This window comes from Myxocyprinus asiaticus, chromosome 9 (assembly GCF_019703515.2).
Source record: "Myxocyprinus asiaticus isolate MX2 ecotype Aquarium Trade chromosome 9, UBuf_Myxa_2, whole genome shotgun sequence".
NCBI classification, from domain to species: Eukaryota; Metazoa; Chordata; class Actinopteri; order Cypriniformes; family Catostomidae; genus Myxocyprinus; species Myxocyprinus asiaticus.
The window spans coordinates 3,794,816-3,811,242 of NC_059352.1; the positions used below are offsets into that span (position 1 = coordinate 3,794,816).

Genomic DNA, 16,427 nt, shown 5'->3' on the forward strand with positions numbered 1-16,427 from the left:
TATATATTAAAGGTAACTGTAATAGTATATTTATAAATTAAGGAATTAAATATAATATTATGAAGTGTATACTGTATACAGCTATTTCCTGGTGATGTTAACCCAATTTTAAAATGTTAAAATAGTTGAATATATTATTATACATCTGATATTTACCTCTAATTATAAATGTTTTATATTAAGTATAATTATAAAATGTTATACTATATATTGTGAATGGAATATCATATTCTGAAAGGAATTTAGAAACATTCTTAAAGGTGCACTCAGTAACTTTTTGTTTTGTGTGTCATCTTGGACTTACACTGACACCTAGTGGCTTGGATGCTGCATCATTTAAAATCAATAGTTTTCAGTTTTAGATGCCATTGTAAGAATTTAGTATTTACAGTCAGCCATGATTACTTTAATCAGTGAGATAAAGTGTAAAATAACAGGACGGTTACTGAGATTAAGTGAGTAGTATTCGGCTGGTCATGTGATTCTAACATAGCAGCCCCCATGTACTTTAGGAGTTAAACTCTTTTAATGAGGAAAAACTTACTGAGTGCACCTTTAACTTTTACCTCCTTTACCTCATCCATTTTTTGAAATTATGCCCCCACTTCTTTAGTATTCCCCAACCTTTCTCCTATGAATTGTCTAACATGAAAAAAATGCCATAATTGAAAAAAATAAATAAATACAAAAATAAAATAAATGTAATTAGCAAAAGTGTATATGGCCTTTAGTGACCCAAGATATGTAATAGAGATACTTATTTCCACTTCTATAAATTATATTATTTCATTTAAATTTATGTTTACTATCGCAGGACATCTATTTCTTTGTTTATTACAAGACATGAGTGCCATATTTATACAAATTACTACTATGGCAATATTGTTTGATTATCTGTATCCCATATGCGTGTACACATACATATTATACATGTAATTTGTTACTCAAGTTAACAAATAACAAACCACAAATAACTGATTAGCAAAAGCAAATAGCGTGTAGTTTCAGTGATTTATTTGATTTACATTTGACGTTGCTATTTGACGAAGAAGCAACATGGAAGAAACTATAGCAAGTACAACACATGAACAGTATAATATGACTATTGTCATTTGGGTGTACTACTGAAATTATGTAAATTGTATGGCTATTAGGACTCCATAAGTGCCTGAGAAAATGCATACAGTATGTGTAACATTTGTGTAGATTATGTGTGAAGTGTAGTGACTTGACTTGGCTCAGTATGCGTTTGACAGCCAGTTGAGTTTTAACGTGAAATTAGTGAATCCTGTTCTAGATTTGTTGCATCATCTCTTTGATATGTGAAAAAATAAATTACCAAAATATAACAGAATGTATTGTATTCTATTATTTTCTAATTGTGTTAAAATGTTTTGAACATTTTACACTATCTGGGCATTTTGTAGATCCATTTGTGCTAGATATAAGTGCTGGGTCGCAAAAGACTGAAAGTATGTAATAATGTTTGAAAAAATGTGTGTTTTTTACCTGTCTTATATAAAAAAAAAATTTTTTTTTAAAAAAAAGACTTTTATTTTGACAGACTGGACGTGTTAACGTCATGTGACTTGATCACGGGAATGTTGAAGTCACATGAGTGTGTTAGTCTACTTAAGAGTTTAACAGCCTGTTATCATGTTTATTTCCACACCTGGAAAGGTAAGACTAGTACAGTATATATATATATATATTTACTTATTTATTATTATTATTATTATCATATCATTATTATTATTTATGCTTGTTTATTGCCCAATAAGGTAAGCCAAATGTCTCAAAATGCAGATTAAATTTACATTGCCTTATACATGTATGTTAAAGCCTGTCACAGTCTTCAATTCCTGGATAGTGCTCTGGCTAAAATTACACAGAAGTTCATATCGTTTTCCATTTTGTTGTTGCCTGCTGAAACCACTAAATTTGCATTGTTTTCTCATTAAACCTTTAGTTGAGGCTGATATGTAATGTTATGATCCAGGAAGTTTCTTTGTATTACAAGGTTTGGGAATACAGTATTGAATAACTGGCCTGTTCCTCTGTTTCAGATGCATCTTGTGTTGGTGTGTTTGCTTTTGGGGTTTTTGGAGGTTTTTGGAGCTCCAGATGCAGATGAAATCAAATATCTGCCTGGACTTCCGAAACAGCCCAGTTTCAAGCATTATTCTGGATACTTCCATGTGGCGGACAATAAACACCTCCATTACTGGTTAGTAACTCATTTACAGTACCACAAGAAGATTTTTGACATTTACCATAAAAGGTGGTCAACTATGTATTACGTATTATGTAAAAAAAGACAACAGTGAATGCATATAATATGCATGCATGCAACATGCATATTAGCTTTTAGTGCTTTTAGATAAATTAACTGGCCATCTTTTCCAAGTTTTTTGTGTTTAATCCTCTTTTTGCAGTTCACTTAAATCGTACTTGATATACGAACAAAAAATATTCCATGTAGTCTCGAACTGCATGTATAATAATTGTACAAAAATTAGAAAAAGATTTTTTAGGTTTCACCTTGCTTGACGTTTTACGCCATCTACTTGACTTTTGTGTGTTTTACAGTTCACAGTTCACTGTTGTAACTAAAGCATGAATGTCTTTGTCGCTCTTTATCAGGTTTGTTGAGTCTCAGAAAGATCCAGCGAAGAGTCCGGTTGTTCTGTGGCTTAACGGAGGACCAGGATGCAGCTCCTTGGATGGTTTGCTCACGGAGCACGGACCATTTCTGGTGAGAATTCATAGCGCTGGATCGATTGACACTTATAGTGTGTTTTTTGAGGAGGGGCCTTCTGTATTTCGTACAGTATCTTCCCACTTTTTAAATTATATGTTTGAACTACAGGGTTCCCATTGTCATGGAAAACATGGAATTTTAAAAGGATGACTTCCGGGCCTGAAAAAGTCATTTTATTAATAATAATAAAATGTTCAAATTAATATTAAAAACGTATGAAAGTTCTGTAGTGATGATTCATTTTTTCTTCTTCTTCTTTTCTTGCACTCGACTTGTTTTTGCAATTCCATTCGGTTGCTCTAGTGTTGCAGAAATTACACACTTCAGCTTTAAAGGCCGATTAAAGACCTTGTTTGTGTTTGTTTACATTTGAATCTTTGACATTTGCAGTTTGAATTAACGAACATTCCATTGACTCATTTGAACATTCCGTCAGTGTAAGTCTATGGGATTTTGGGAGTTTTAATGGTCCGCTGTGTGAAAACTGTAAGTCTGATCAGTTAGAAAAGAAATGGCACACTATTCCAGAACAGTCTGAAGGTCTGTGCCAAGTTTGGTGGATGTAGCTTGAAAGCTTGATGAGGAGTTACAATTGATAACTTTGGACTTAGTGTAGGGATTTTGGAAAAACCCTAAAACCTATCAACAGAATAACAGTATTTTGGCTTTAAGACAACATTATTACAAACAACTGGAAAAATGGTAATTCTTTGGTCAAAATGTGTGGGAACCTTATAAATAAACTACTTAAGTGTGCTCCGTGCATGAACCTATCCTATTTTTCTACAGATCCAGGATGATGGTGTCACTCTAGAGTACAATCCTTATTCTTGGAACAAGGTACAGATTCAGTTTTAACACTTTAGCTTTTTCACTTTTGTTCGAAATGAAGTAAGTTCTATATTGTGAAACAAGGAAGTAGAACCAGTTTTCATATTACACAGCATTTACAGTGTCTAAACCATCACACTTCCTATAATCAGTCACAAGGTTTCACATTATTCTATGTAGTGAAAGAATTATATATAATATATACATACACACATATATACAGCTCTGGAATAAATTAAGAGTCCACTGCAAAATTCTCAGTTTCTCTGGATTTACTATTTATAGGTATGTGTTTGAGTAAAATGAAAATTTTTGTTTTATTCTATAAAGTACTGACAACATTTCTCCCAAATTCCCAATAAAAATATTGTCATTTAGAGCATTTATTTGCAGGAAATGTCAACTGGTCAAAATAACAAAAAACATGCAGTGTTTTCAGACCTTGAATAATGCAAAGAAAACAAGTTCATATTCATTTATAAACAACACAATACTAATGTTTTAACTTAGGAAGTGTTCAGAAATTAATATTTGGTGGAATAATCCTGATTTTCAATCACAGCTTTCATGCGTCTTGGCATGCTCTCTACCAGTCTTTCACATTGCTGTTGGGTGACATTATGCCACTCCTGGCGCAAAAATTCAAGCAGCTCTGCTTTGTCTGATGGCTTGTGGCCATCCATCTTCCTCTTGATCACATTCCAGAGGTTTTCAATGGGGTTCAGGTCTGGAGATTGGGCTGGCCATGACAGGGTCTTGATCCGGTGGTCCTCCATCCACACCTTGATTGCCCTGTTTGTGTGGCATGGAGCATTGTCCTGCTGGAAAAACCAATCCTCAGAGTTGGGGAACATTGTCAGAGCAGAAGGAAGCAAGTTTTCTTCCAGGATAACCTTGTACGTGGCTTGATTTATGCGTCCTTCACAAAGATGAATCTGCCCGATTCCAGCCTTGCTGAAGCCCCCCTAGATCATCACCGATCCTCCACCTGGTCGTCCACCTGGTCGTCTAATTAAATTAATTAAAAAAAAAATTAATTATTAATTATTAATTAAATTAATTAATTAATTAATTATTAATTAATTAATTAATGGTTAGACGGAGACCTAGAGAGGCCTTCAAGCCACAGTGTCTCACACCCACTGTGAAATTTGGTGGAGGATCGGTGATGATCTGGGGGAGCTTCAGAAAGGCTGGAATCGGGCAGATTCATCTTTGTGAAGGACGCATGAATCAAGCCACATACAAGGTTATCCTTAAAACTTCATTCTGTGCTGGTTTGAGTATTTCTGTAACTGTTGATCTCCTGGGATTTTCACACACAACAGTCTCTAGAATTTACTCAGAATGGAGCCAAAAACAAAAAACACCCAGTGAGCGGCAGTTCTGTGGACGGAAATGTCTTGTTGATGAGAGAGGTCAACAGAGAATGACCAGACTGGTCTGAACTGATAAAGTCTACGGTAACTTAGATAACCACTCTGTACAATTGTGGTGAGAAGAATATAATCTCAGAATGCTATTCTGAGATGCGGGTTGGTGCTTTTCTGGCAGCACGAGGGGACCTACATAATATCAGACAGGTGGTTTTAATGTTGTGGCTGATCAGTGTAAATATACTGTATATGGCATGCTCTTTTTTTTTTTTTCATATTTTTTTTTTCAGATTGCAAATGTATTATACCTAGAGTCTCCAGCAGGTGTCGGGTTTTCCTACTCTGATGACAAGAAATACACAACCAATGACACAGAGGTATGATTCAAATTGGATCTACATTTACAGATATTTTGCCACAGGCACTATAGCAAGCCAAGTTGCTCAAAGTCAGCATGAACTCAAAATGGACCATATTTACTTATAAATAAACTGGTTGTGCTCATTAGTGTACGTTATTTCAAAAAGCTATTTTGGCTATTGTTTTAGACTACTGTTGGAGCCGATGCAGCCTTTCTGAAATCCTGCCAATATTTCGCACAGTAATGCCAGTTAATGTCATAAAAGTTCACTTTACACCATCATTTTTTTGACACTCAGTAATGTGTCACATTACAAAATAAAATGCTGGGTGAATAGTTCACCCAAAAATATGAAAATTCCAGGTGTATATAACTTTCTTTCTTCTGCAAAACACAAACAAATATTTTTAGAAGAATATTTCAGCTCTGTAGGTCCATACAATACAAGTGAATGGTGGCCACAACTTTGAAGCTCAAAAAGCTCATGAAGGCAGCATAAAAGTAATCAATAAGACTCCAGTGGTTAAATCCATGTCTTCAGAAGAGATATGATAGGTGTGGTTGAGAAACAGATCATTATTTAAGTCCTTTTTTTTACTATAAATCTCCATTTTCAAACAGCCCTTCTAAGCACTCTTCTCTCCTAAGAGTTCTTTTGGTTTTGGCAATTCACATTCTTCATGTATATCGCCACCTACTGGGCAGGGGAGGAGAATTCGTAGTGAAAAGGACTTAAATATTGATCTGTATTCAACCACCTAACGGTTATGAAAATAAGCAAGATAGTAATTGTATTTTCCTTGGCTTTTCCAGGTGGCCCTGAACAACTACTTGGCTTTGAAAGCGTTCTTCCAGTTGTATCCCGAGTATGGTAAAAATGAGGTTTTCCTAACTGGAGAAAGTTATGCCGGCATCTATATTCCCACACTGGCTGAGATTGTCATGGAGGACAAGAGCATTAATTTACAGGTAGGAGGGACTTCCTGTTCATTTTACTGCCCAAAAACAATACAGACTTTTGTCCTGCGCTGCAGAAACATTTTCTTAATCAGTACTTTTGTCTTGTTTTACCACCAAATTTTGCTTCAAGTAAATGTTATATATTAGGATTTTATATATATATATATATATATATATATATATAAGGGGGGACAATTTGCCAACTTCAAGATATTTTCTCTGAAAATAAGTCTTTATCTTATGCAATATTGCTTCTCAAGAAAAAAGTGTTTTAAGAATGTTTAGATATTTTGCTGTATTTATTTATTTATTTATTTTTTGCAGTGTGCTTTGTATTGCAGGGTGTATGCTGTCTCATTTTATGTCATTCTGTATCCTGATGTGTCTTTTAGGGTATTGCTGTGGGCAATGGCTTGGCGAGCTATGAGCTAAATGACAATTCCTTGGTCTATTTTGCATACTACCATGGACTTCTTGGAACCAGGTACAGTATTTTGTGTCACCTAAAGTGTTAATCAGGCACAAATATAATGTTCTTCAGAAAATGAAAAAAAAAAAAGTTTTGTTTTATAGCTTGTGGAATGCCCTGCAGACATCTTGCTGCAAAGATGGAGTATGTAACTTCTACAATAACAAGGATCTGAACTGCTCTGTTAATGTAAGTGAAACATTACATGAGATGTATAGCATGTGCTGTTTATTTTGTTTCACTTATGGTGTCTTTTGTTCTATCTTTCTGTTCTCTTCAGGTGTATCAAGTTCAAATTATTGTCTACCAGTCAGGACTGAACATGTATAATCTGTATGCACCATGTGCGGGAGGTGTTCCACAAAGAGTAAGGTGAGTATGGACCTGTTGAATGAAACTGAACTCTGAAATACCCACTTTTACACTTTGCAGTGGCCCCAAAAGTATTTGGACTAGTTCTGTCAGTCGATTAAAATATTGAATCGCGATTAATCACATGATTTTTTTTTCATAGTTAATCGTGATTAATCACAGATTTTGTAAGTGCTGGAATGTGACTCATTTAGCCGCATTTAGATGATTCATGCTGTTTTGAACTCAGCAAAGATGATTCTAGCATTTATATAGTATAGTTTCATTTTCCTTTAAAGCATGATTTTCTGTAAAGCTGCTTTGAAACGATGTGTGTTGTGAAAAGTGCTATACAAATCAAACTGACTTGACCTGACATGAAAAGCGCTTGTAGAGAATATCTTGTATTTCTTTTAGCTCTGGCACTGTCCACGTAATGATACTTAAACCAAATTGTCAGGAATGCGACACTGGGAAATGCTGATGCTTCATTCCAGCGGGTCGTATTAATGCGGCTTATCACAAGTCCCATTTGGGTTTGTTTTTAGCAAAAATAATACGATTAAAAGGTCCTTTTTCCAGCACTTTATCATTGGCACACAGCGCTAAGATTCTACCCTATTCCAACCAGTGTTCAGCACTCACACGGAGCTGAATAAAATGGCAATTTAATATGAAAATTGGTAAATGCGTTAACGCGTTACTTTCTACAACTCTAATTTTGACACTTAAAGTCACACTTAAAAATTTGTGAATGTCTTTGCTTTATATAACAAAATACAAAACCAAGTGGCATCAATAAACAAATGATTCTTGAGCTTGTCTCAGAACTAACTTTACTTTTCTGAGCCATTTTTGCTCAAACACTTTTAATCAACTGGTGTCAAGGTTAAAAAAAAATGTTTTTGTGTGGAATACAGCTATTTGGGAGTTAAGTTCAGAGTGTCATTTTGTTATGTGTTCTGAATCCAGCATTGAAAATGGGCAGTTCGTAATTCGAGACCTGGGCCACCACTTCATCAACCATGACTGGTCAAAAGCGTGGAATCAGGTAATGCAACAAGCTCATGTGTTGATGCTTGAAAACTAAGCTTTTCTACAACTTCTCAGTCATATCATAATAAAGTTATTTTATATTCAAAGAATCACTAAATAATGGATGATCACATGAACACTTCTCTTTTGGTCAGAAATTCCGAGGTGTGGCCTCCCTGTTTAAGTCTACGAGGCTTGATCCTCCATGCACCAACTCTACCCCATCCACCCTGTACCTGAATAACCCATTAGTGAAGTCTGCCCTCCACATCTCACCCAATTCTTTGGACTGGGTCATCTGCAGGTCTGTTGAGCTAATTTTATTCAAAATCCTAAAGGGACAATTCACCCAAAAAAGATAATTCTCTCATCATTTATGTTCAACATTGTGCCATCTCAACTCAAACAAAAGATTTTTTTTTTAAAGTATATTATGATCTATTATGATATTATAAAGGACATAAAGGTAGCATAAAGGTAATATATATTTTTTTTAATTGTACTTTTTTTTGTGTACACTTCCATAATGCAGTAAAACAATGGCATAGTGATGTATGTCTTCATGAAATCAGAGACCCTCCCCTTGAAATCCCAACACTAGTCAAAAGAGACTCGCATTATGACCAGGATTTACCGATTAATCGGAGATGATAGTTGCTCTATATTTTGCCTGACTTCTTGTGATCAAAGCAGAGGAAGACTGATATATCAGTTTTACCGATTAATCTGTGCCGATAATTGCTTTCATCACAAGGAGTCAGGCAGACACAAAGTGGAGGAAGACCAATATATCGGTTTTACCGATTAATCTGTGCCGATAATTGCTTTGATCTCAAGAAGTCAGACAGACACAAAGTGGAGGAAGACCAATATATACCAGTTTTGTGACGACAGTTTCTTTGTGTTTCGCCTGACTTCTTGTGATCGAAGTAGAGGAATACTGAAATATCGGTTTTACCGATTAATATGCCTGACTCCTTGTGATAAAAGCAATTATCGGCACAGACACAAAGTGGAGGAAGACCGATATATTGGTTTTACTGATTAATCTATGCCGATAATTGCTTTGATCTCAAGAAGTCAAACAGCCACAAAGTAGAGGAAGACCGATATATCGGTTTTACCGATTAATCGGAGCAGATAGTTGCTTTGATCTCAAGAAGTCAGGCAGACACAAAGTGGAGGAAGACCGATATATACCAGTTTGGTGATGACAATTGCTTTGTGTTTCGCCTGACTTCTTGTGATCAAAGTAGAGGAAGACTGATATATCGGTTTTACCGGTTTAATCTGCCTGACTCCTTGTAATTAAAAGCAATTATCGGCACAGATTAATTGGTAAAACCGGTATATCGGCCTTCCTCCACTTTGTGTCTGCCTGACTCCTTGTGATAAAAGCGATTATCAGCACAGACACAAAGTGGAGGAAGGGCGATATACCGGTTTTATGACTAATCTGTGTTTATAGTTGTTTTTTGGAACTATCGGTTGTCTGCACAAATCTATGCTGATATTTGTCGATAGGTGTTTTTTTTATTTAATTTTCCTCTGTGTTTCTCTGGTGCAGGCGCTGGAGTATTCTACAGTTAGAACAGCTTGGTTCTACAGTATAACAGCGGCTTCTAGAAGTAAAATAGAAAAATCACTGGCACCTTGTGGGGATTTGCTGTATCTAAATCTTTCATCATTGACAGTATACATCCATATTTTTATCCTCACTTCAGTGCATAGTTTATTATTTTTATTATAACAAACTGGACTCTTGTTACTGCTATGTCTGTGCATAGTAAGAAAAGATTAAGACATTTTTTAACATTCTAAAAATCAAATAAAAAAATGAATGGCAGATTAATCGGTTTTCAGCCTTTCCCACCACCTTAATTACCGGTATCAGCAAAATCCACTGTCGGTCGACCTCCTAAATCAAATGACCCAAAACACATCTTAATACCAGGTGTAAATGAAACCACTGATCAATCCAAGTGTTAGATGTATAAATATTTACACCTCGTGGACTGAATTTGGTTTGAGAATTAGCAAAATACAAATGAGTGAAGAGATGGAGAACCTTCTTTTGAAATCATCCTGATTTTTGTTGCAGCGCTGAGGTCAATCTGAACTATAAACGGCTGTTTATGGATGTGAAGAAACAGTACCTTAAGCTTCTTGGAGCACTAGTGAGTCCTAGTGAGGATTAATCAAGTATCTCCAATTCTACCAGTCCTTGTTGTTAATTTCTACAACATATTTTCTACAGAGATACCGTGTGTTGGTGTACAATGGAGATGTTGACATGGCCTGCAATTTCCTTGGAGATGAGTGGTTTATAGAATCGCTCCAGCAAGAGGTGAGATTTAGCCCACTTTTAAATGCTGTTTAGCAAGTCACAGTTTTCACTATCAGCATAAGGTCTGGTCCACATTGCAGTTTATTCTGGCCAAGAACTGCCCACTTAGATGGGAAGGATTTTTTCCCCCTTTTTCTCCCAATTTGGAATGCCCAATTCTCAATGCGCTCTAAGTCCTTGTGGTCGCATAGTGATTCGCCTCAGTCCGGGTGGTGGAGGACGAATCCCAGTTGCCTCCGCGTCTGAGACAGTCAACCCGTGCATCTTATCACGTGGCTTGTTGAGCGCGATGCCACGGAGACATAGCACATGTGGAGGCTTCACACCATCCACCGCGGTAACCACGCTCAATTCACCATGCGCCCCACCGAGAACAAACCACATTATAGCGACCACGAGGAGGTTAACCCATGTGACTCTACCCTCCCTAGCAACCGGGCCAATTTGGTTGCTTAGGAGACCTGGCTGGAGTCACTCAGCACGCCCTGGGATTCGAACTAGCGAACTAGCGAACTCCAGGGGTGGTAGCCAGCGTATTTTACCACTGAGCTACCCAGGCCCCTAGACGGGAAGGATTTAACTGAAATAAAATGGCCAACCACAGTGCTCTTTTTATGTGATGTTTAGGGATGGACAAATTTGAAATTGATGCTACTGTACCACAATAATACACATGTAAGAAACAAAGTGGTACCTTTGTTTCAAATAATGACATGGCAGATTCTGTTACAGTTTTAAAAGGCAACACTGTAGAAAGGAGTTGGAATTTATGTTGAGTTTGTGGTCCGAAACTCTTAAAGGAATAGTTCACCCCAAAATTTTAATTCTCTCATGATTTACTTACCTTTTAAGCCATCCCAGATGTGTATGTCTTTCCTTCTTCAGCAGAACCGAAGTGAAGATTTTTATAAGCACATTTCAGCTCTGTATGTCCATACAATGCGAGTGAATGGGTGCCATCAGGCTGCTGGCTGTTTGATGGTCAAAGTCATATTTAGGCAGATAAAATTAATTCACACAACTCCAGTCAATCAATTACTGTCTTCTGAAACAAACCGATAGGTTTGTGTAAAAAAACAATAAATTGACAATTTAAATGTTTTTAACTTTAAATCGTTGCTTCCGGTCAAGTTTCAACGACCTGTTTGAAATGACCTAACTCTCACGTGATGTTCGTTCTTCTGTTGTAAACAAAACACGTGCTTCCGACTTCTCACGCGAACATGCCATTGTGCTTATGTCACGTGATGTGTCGACTGCTGGCAGGAAGCGTTTTATTTTTTATTTTTATTTTTGTATTTATTATTATTTTTAAGTTAATAAAGTTTCAATTATCTATTTAATTTTTTACACAAACCTATCGATTTGGTTCTGAAGACATTAATTGATCGACTGGAGTCATGTGGATTACTTTGATGCTGCCTAAATATAACTTTTGGACCATCAAACAGCCAGCAGCCTGATGGCACCCATTCACTTGCATTATATGGACATACAGAGCTAAAATGTGCTTATAAAAATCTTCACTTCGGTTCTGCTGAAGAAGGAAAGATATACACATCTGGGATGGTGTAAAGGTGAGTAAATAATAAGAGGATTTATATTTTTGGGTGAACTAACCCTTTAATATCTTTTGCCACTAACCTGGAAATCTTTGTCAAATCCAGAAACCAGTTTTTTCTAGAAACTGCTCATTGTATCAGTCGATACTTATGAAGGTACCTTGTAAATGTGACTTTGTTTTCCAGCGGGCAGATTTTAAACCCATGCACCCTGACTCCAAAGAATGCATAAAGCCAGCCCATCAGATTAAAGCTTGCAAAAACAGTCCATTGGTGTATAGAGCGCAACAGTCTGGTTCCAGAATTAAATATCCCATTCATGTTTTCCATAGGTGATTTTGATTTTTAAAGATAACTTTTATAAACCTTTAAAGGCAGACATACCGTGAGCTCAGAGGATGGTAAATGCTTATGCTGAAGCCATCAGTCTGCATTATTTTAACTATTTATTTATTTATTTATTTATTTATTTATTTTAATTGTGTTTAATAGCAGAATTCTTTGTGAAGAACTGCACTACCCATGAAGAGAAAGATCCACCAGTCAGAGAATTGCACAGGCAAATACATCAATTTAATTCATTTACGTTATTTGCAATACTTCATGGGACTGTAGTTCATTCCCTCATGAAAGATGTCAAGTACACAGTCTTGTATCTGTCTATTTTCAAATACTTTTTTGCTTCAAATCAAAGTTTGTAATGTTATGATTAGCCTGGGAGATGTTTTATTAAACTATTTTATGAAGGATTTTATTAAATCCCTTTAGGAAAAATACTTACAGAGCCAAGAAAAAGTGTGCGGGTACTGTCGCACTCTATTGACCCTAGGCCAAAACGTCTTGCGTCTATAGCGTAAGCAAAAATCTCTTTGTCGTCTTCTACGGTAGGTTCAGGTGCAGCGCAGAACTTGGACTTATTTCAATGGTGACACTCAGCAGGTGGGCGGCTTCGTCAAGGAATTTTCCAACCTCGCTTTCCTCACAGTGAAGGTAAGATCATAAACCAGTCGCAGGATAAATGCTTGCAGCACTAGTGTATAAATAAAGCTCCATTGATCAGACAAAAATCAGTGCAAAGACACTTCGGCTCTGTTCCAAACTCTAGTGAGCTGCCTACCTAGACAGCAGGTTTAGGAATCTATGCTGTTTATGCTGTGTTGTGTTGTAAAATACCTCACTTTTGACTAAATCTAGGTCAGCACTGCAAGTTTCATCAGACCAAACACATTTTAGTGCTTCAAGTTAGATGCAGCGCAACGAATAAAACAAAACTCTGGTGTCTCGGGTCTTTTAAATTGACACCGCCTCTTAAAAATTTGAGACACTGAACAGCGAGATGTGGCGCAACGGTCAAATACATCCATTTAGCATATGTTTACATGGAAAAACATCAAAAAAACGTTTGGTGTGAAAGGCTCCTAAAACAATCCCAGAAGGCACTGTTAACAGAACAGTTTTTTTATTTAAATTGATGAATTTATTCAGAACAAAGTACTTGCAGGGTTATAAGTATAGAATTAGATGGTTTTCTGCATTAATTGGTCATAAAATGTGATCTCATCTTCATCAAAATTATAGACAAACACAATGTGCTTAAGCTAACAACACGAACAATTATAATCTTTCACGTCTTTATTGAACACATCCCATTAAACATTCACAGTGTTTTTGAAAAAGTAAGTGAACCCTTGGATTTAATAACTGGCCGATCCTCCTTTGGCAACAATAACCTCAACCAAGCTTTTCCGGTAGCTGCGGATTAGACCTGCACAACGTTCAGAAGGAATTTTGGACCTTTCTTCCTTACAGAATTGCTTCAGCTCAGCTCATATTCTTAGGATGTCTGGTGTGAACGGCTCTCTTGAGGTCATTCCACAGCATCTCTATTGGGTTAAGGTCTGGGCTGAGACTGGGACACTCCAAATGGTGGATTTTCTTTTATTTAAAGCCATTTTGTAGTGGATTTACTTAAATGTTTAGGGTCATTGTCCTGCTGCATCACCCAACTACTGAACTTCAGCTGGCACACAGCAACCCTGACATTATTCTGTAGGATATCTTTATAAACTTGGGAATTAATTTTTCCCTTGATGATGGCAAGCAGTCTAGGTCCCAAAGCAGTAAAGAAGCCCCAAATCATGATGTTCCCTCCACCATACTTCACCGTTGGGATGATGTTTTCATGTTGGTATGCGGTGCCCTTTTTATGCCATATGTAGTGCTGCGTGTTCTTCCCAAACAATTCAACCCTAGTTTCATCAGGCCACAAAACATTTTCCCAGTAGCGTTGTGGAGTGTCAAGGTGGTCTTTGGCAAACTTCAGGTGTGCAGCAATGTTTTTGTTGGAAAGCAGTGGCTTCCTTCTTGATGTCCTGCCCAAATGTTTTTCGTATAGTAGACTCATGAACAGAGAGTTATCGAGTTATCCAGTTCCAATGATTCCTTCAAGTTTTTAGCTCTCACTCTAGGGTTTTTGTTTACCTCATTGAGCATTCTGTGGTGTGCCCTTTGAGTCATCTTGGCCGGGTGGCCACTTCTAGGGAGAGTACCTATAGTACTAAATCGTCTCCATTTACAGACAATTTGTCTAACGGTGGACAGATGAATATCTAAGCTCTTCGAGATAATTTGTAACCATTTCCAGCTTTATGCAAAGCAACCATTCTTGATCATAGGTCTTCTGAGATCTCTATTTTTGAGAGGCATCGTCCATGTCAGCAGATGCTTCTTATGAATAGCAAACTCAAAAATGTTCAGTGCTTTTTATAAGTCAAAGTAGCTTTGACCCACACCTCCAATTCAGTTTCTTTAATTGGATGCCAGGTTTGCCAACTCCTGACTCTAATTATCTTTAGTTGACGTCATTAGCCTAGGGGTTCACATACTTTTTCCAACCTGCACTGATGTTTGAATGATGTGTTATTAGTTAAAACAGATTTGTTCATTATTGTAACTTAGATGAAGCTCAAACCACATTTTAAGACCAATTTATACATCAATGCAGGTAATTCCAGAGGGTTCACATACTTTTTCTTGCCACTGTATGACAGATCTTATAAGTTAAGTAATGAAGCTAATAACTCGCCCTTCACCATTTTGCTTTACGCAAAGTACTGAATGAATTCGTTAGATACCTGCAGTAATAAATCATACTGTAAGTTGTGTAAAAGTTAAGTTATGGCTTATCAACTGATATAAAAGAAAAAACGAGCTTTTTCCGTCATTTTTAGTTTGACTTCCAGCATATTTTGTTTCCGATTTTAAATATGTAATGTCGTAATAATGAATGCCGAACTTGGACGTAGGAGCTTAACAGGTGCACTTGAAAGCAGCGTAAAAAAAAAAATGGCACCAAAGGAATGCCAGAGTACATCCAGTGTGAACGCCCCCTTAGAAGGCAGCTCACTAGAAAAAGTACTTCTATACCTCTATAGTAAATTTAAGTTTTGCCTCATTTGAATCAGTGTGATGTCTTGATTAAAAGCAAAAAACAAAGTTGAACTGATCAATTCATTTATTCTTTCAGGGTTCAGGCCACATGGTTCCCACTGATAAACCCATAGCGGCCTTCACCATGTTTACCCGCTTCATCACCAAGCAACCTTACTAATCCACACTCAGGAATTTTTACTTTCTTTTAAATCCAGATTTGCACTGACATAGGTTAGAGGTTTCCATAGTTGGACCACTGACTATATTATGTCTTTGTTTTCTCTACCACTTTATCATCAAAAATGAATCAAATTTTCCACTTTACACTATATGTAGTTTGAATTGCTAGTCTTCTGAATAAGATTATTAGATCATAATGGAGTGTTCGAGGAACTCGCAGCTTAAGATGATGTTTAAGACACCTGTTTGCATCTGACGAAGTGCGATTTGATTATTTGCGAAGCTGCTCTGTGTTTGTCCATTTAAACTGAATCAGATCTATCCAGAATGAGTGGATGCGGACCATAAGCCATCTATTGCACAGTTTTATCTTATTTTGTCAATTAAATGTGAAATAGTAGCTTTGTATCTTTTATTTTTTGAAAATATTTTGGAGCTGTATTGAATTTTCATGATCACACAAAGATTGTCATGAATAGAACCAATTAACACCTCGTTGCACTAATTGTTGCCTTTTGTTCAGATGTAATTGTCCTCGTTTGCTTAATGTTTTTTTTAAAATGATTGATCATACGAACTGTGGTATGTTTGTGCTCACAACGGAATAAACTTTGTGCCTTTTTATCAGTTTTTTTTTTCTCCTTTTCAGTTTTTTAATTAAATGCATTTTCTGTTTTTGTTTGTTTGTTTTTTGTGATAGTCAAACTGCTTTTTATAAAAAAAAAAAAAAAAAGGTGCACAAATCAAGTTTAATCACATTTC

General features: G+C 36.4%; 1 protein-coding gene across 2 annotated transcripts; it reads left to right on the forward strand.

Annotated features, from left to right (window-relative positions):
- Nucleotides 1–1,557: 1,557 nt before the first annotated feature.
- Nucleotides 1,558–16,287, forward strand: LOC127446017 (lysosomal protective protein-like). Of its 2 annotated transcripts, XM_051706616.1 has the most exons (15): nucleotides 1,558–1,680; nucleotides 2,067–2,227; nucleotides 2,644–2,755; nucleotides 3,551–3,601; nucleotides 5,259–5,345; nucleotides 6,143–6,298; nucleotides 6,682–6,773; nucleotides 6,863–6,947; nucleotides 7,039–7,130; nucleotides 8,082–8,160; nucleotides 8,300–8,448; nucleotides 10,246–10,321; nucleotides 10,402–10,491; nucleotides 12,942–13,043; nucleotides 15,580–16,287. In XM_051706616.1, exons 1-15 carry the CDS (start codon nucleotides 1,657–1,659, stop codon nucleotides 15,661–15,663), a joined length of 1,440 nt encoding a protein of 479 aa, XP_051562576.1. In that variant the 5' UTR covers nucleotides 1,558–1,656; the 3' UTR covers nucleotides 15,664–16,287. The 2 variants fall into 2 exon arrangements, with proteins under 2 accessions (XP_051562576.1, XP_051562577.1); XM_051706617.1 differs by lacking the exons at nucleotides 12,942–13,043; nucleotides 15,580–16,287 and adding an exon at nucleotides 12,546–12,865.
- The last annotated feature ends 140 nt before the right edge of the window (nucleotides 16,288–16,427 follow it).

Excerpts from the sequence above, each read along its gene's own strand:
- LOC127446017 (XM_051706616.1), top strand. The coding sequence starts at position 1,657 with ATGTTTATTTCCACACCTGGAAAG. Across the intron at positions 6,299-6,681 it reads ACAAGAGCATTAATTTACAG|GGTATTGCTGTGGGCAATGG; the intron begins GTAGGAGGGACT and ends TGTGTCTTTTAG. Across the intron at positions 13,044-15,579 it reads TCGCTTTCCTCACAGTGAAG|GGTTCAGGCCACATGGTTCC; the intron begins GTAAGATCATAA and ends TTATTCTTTCAG.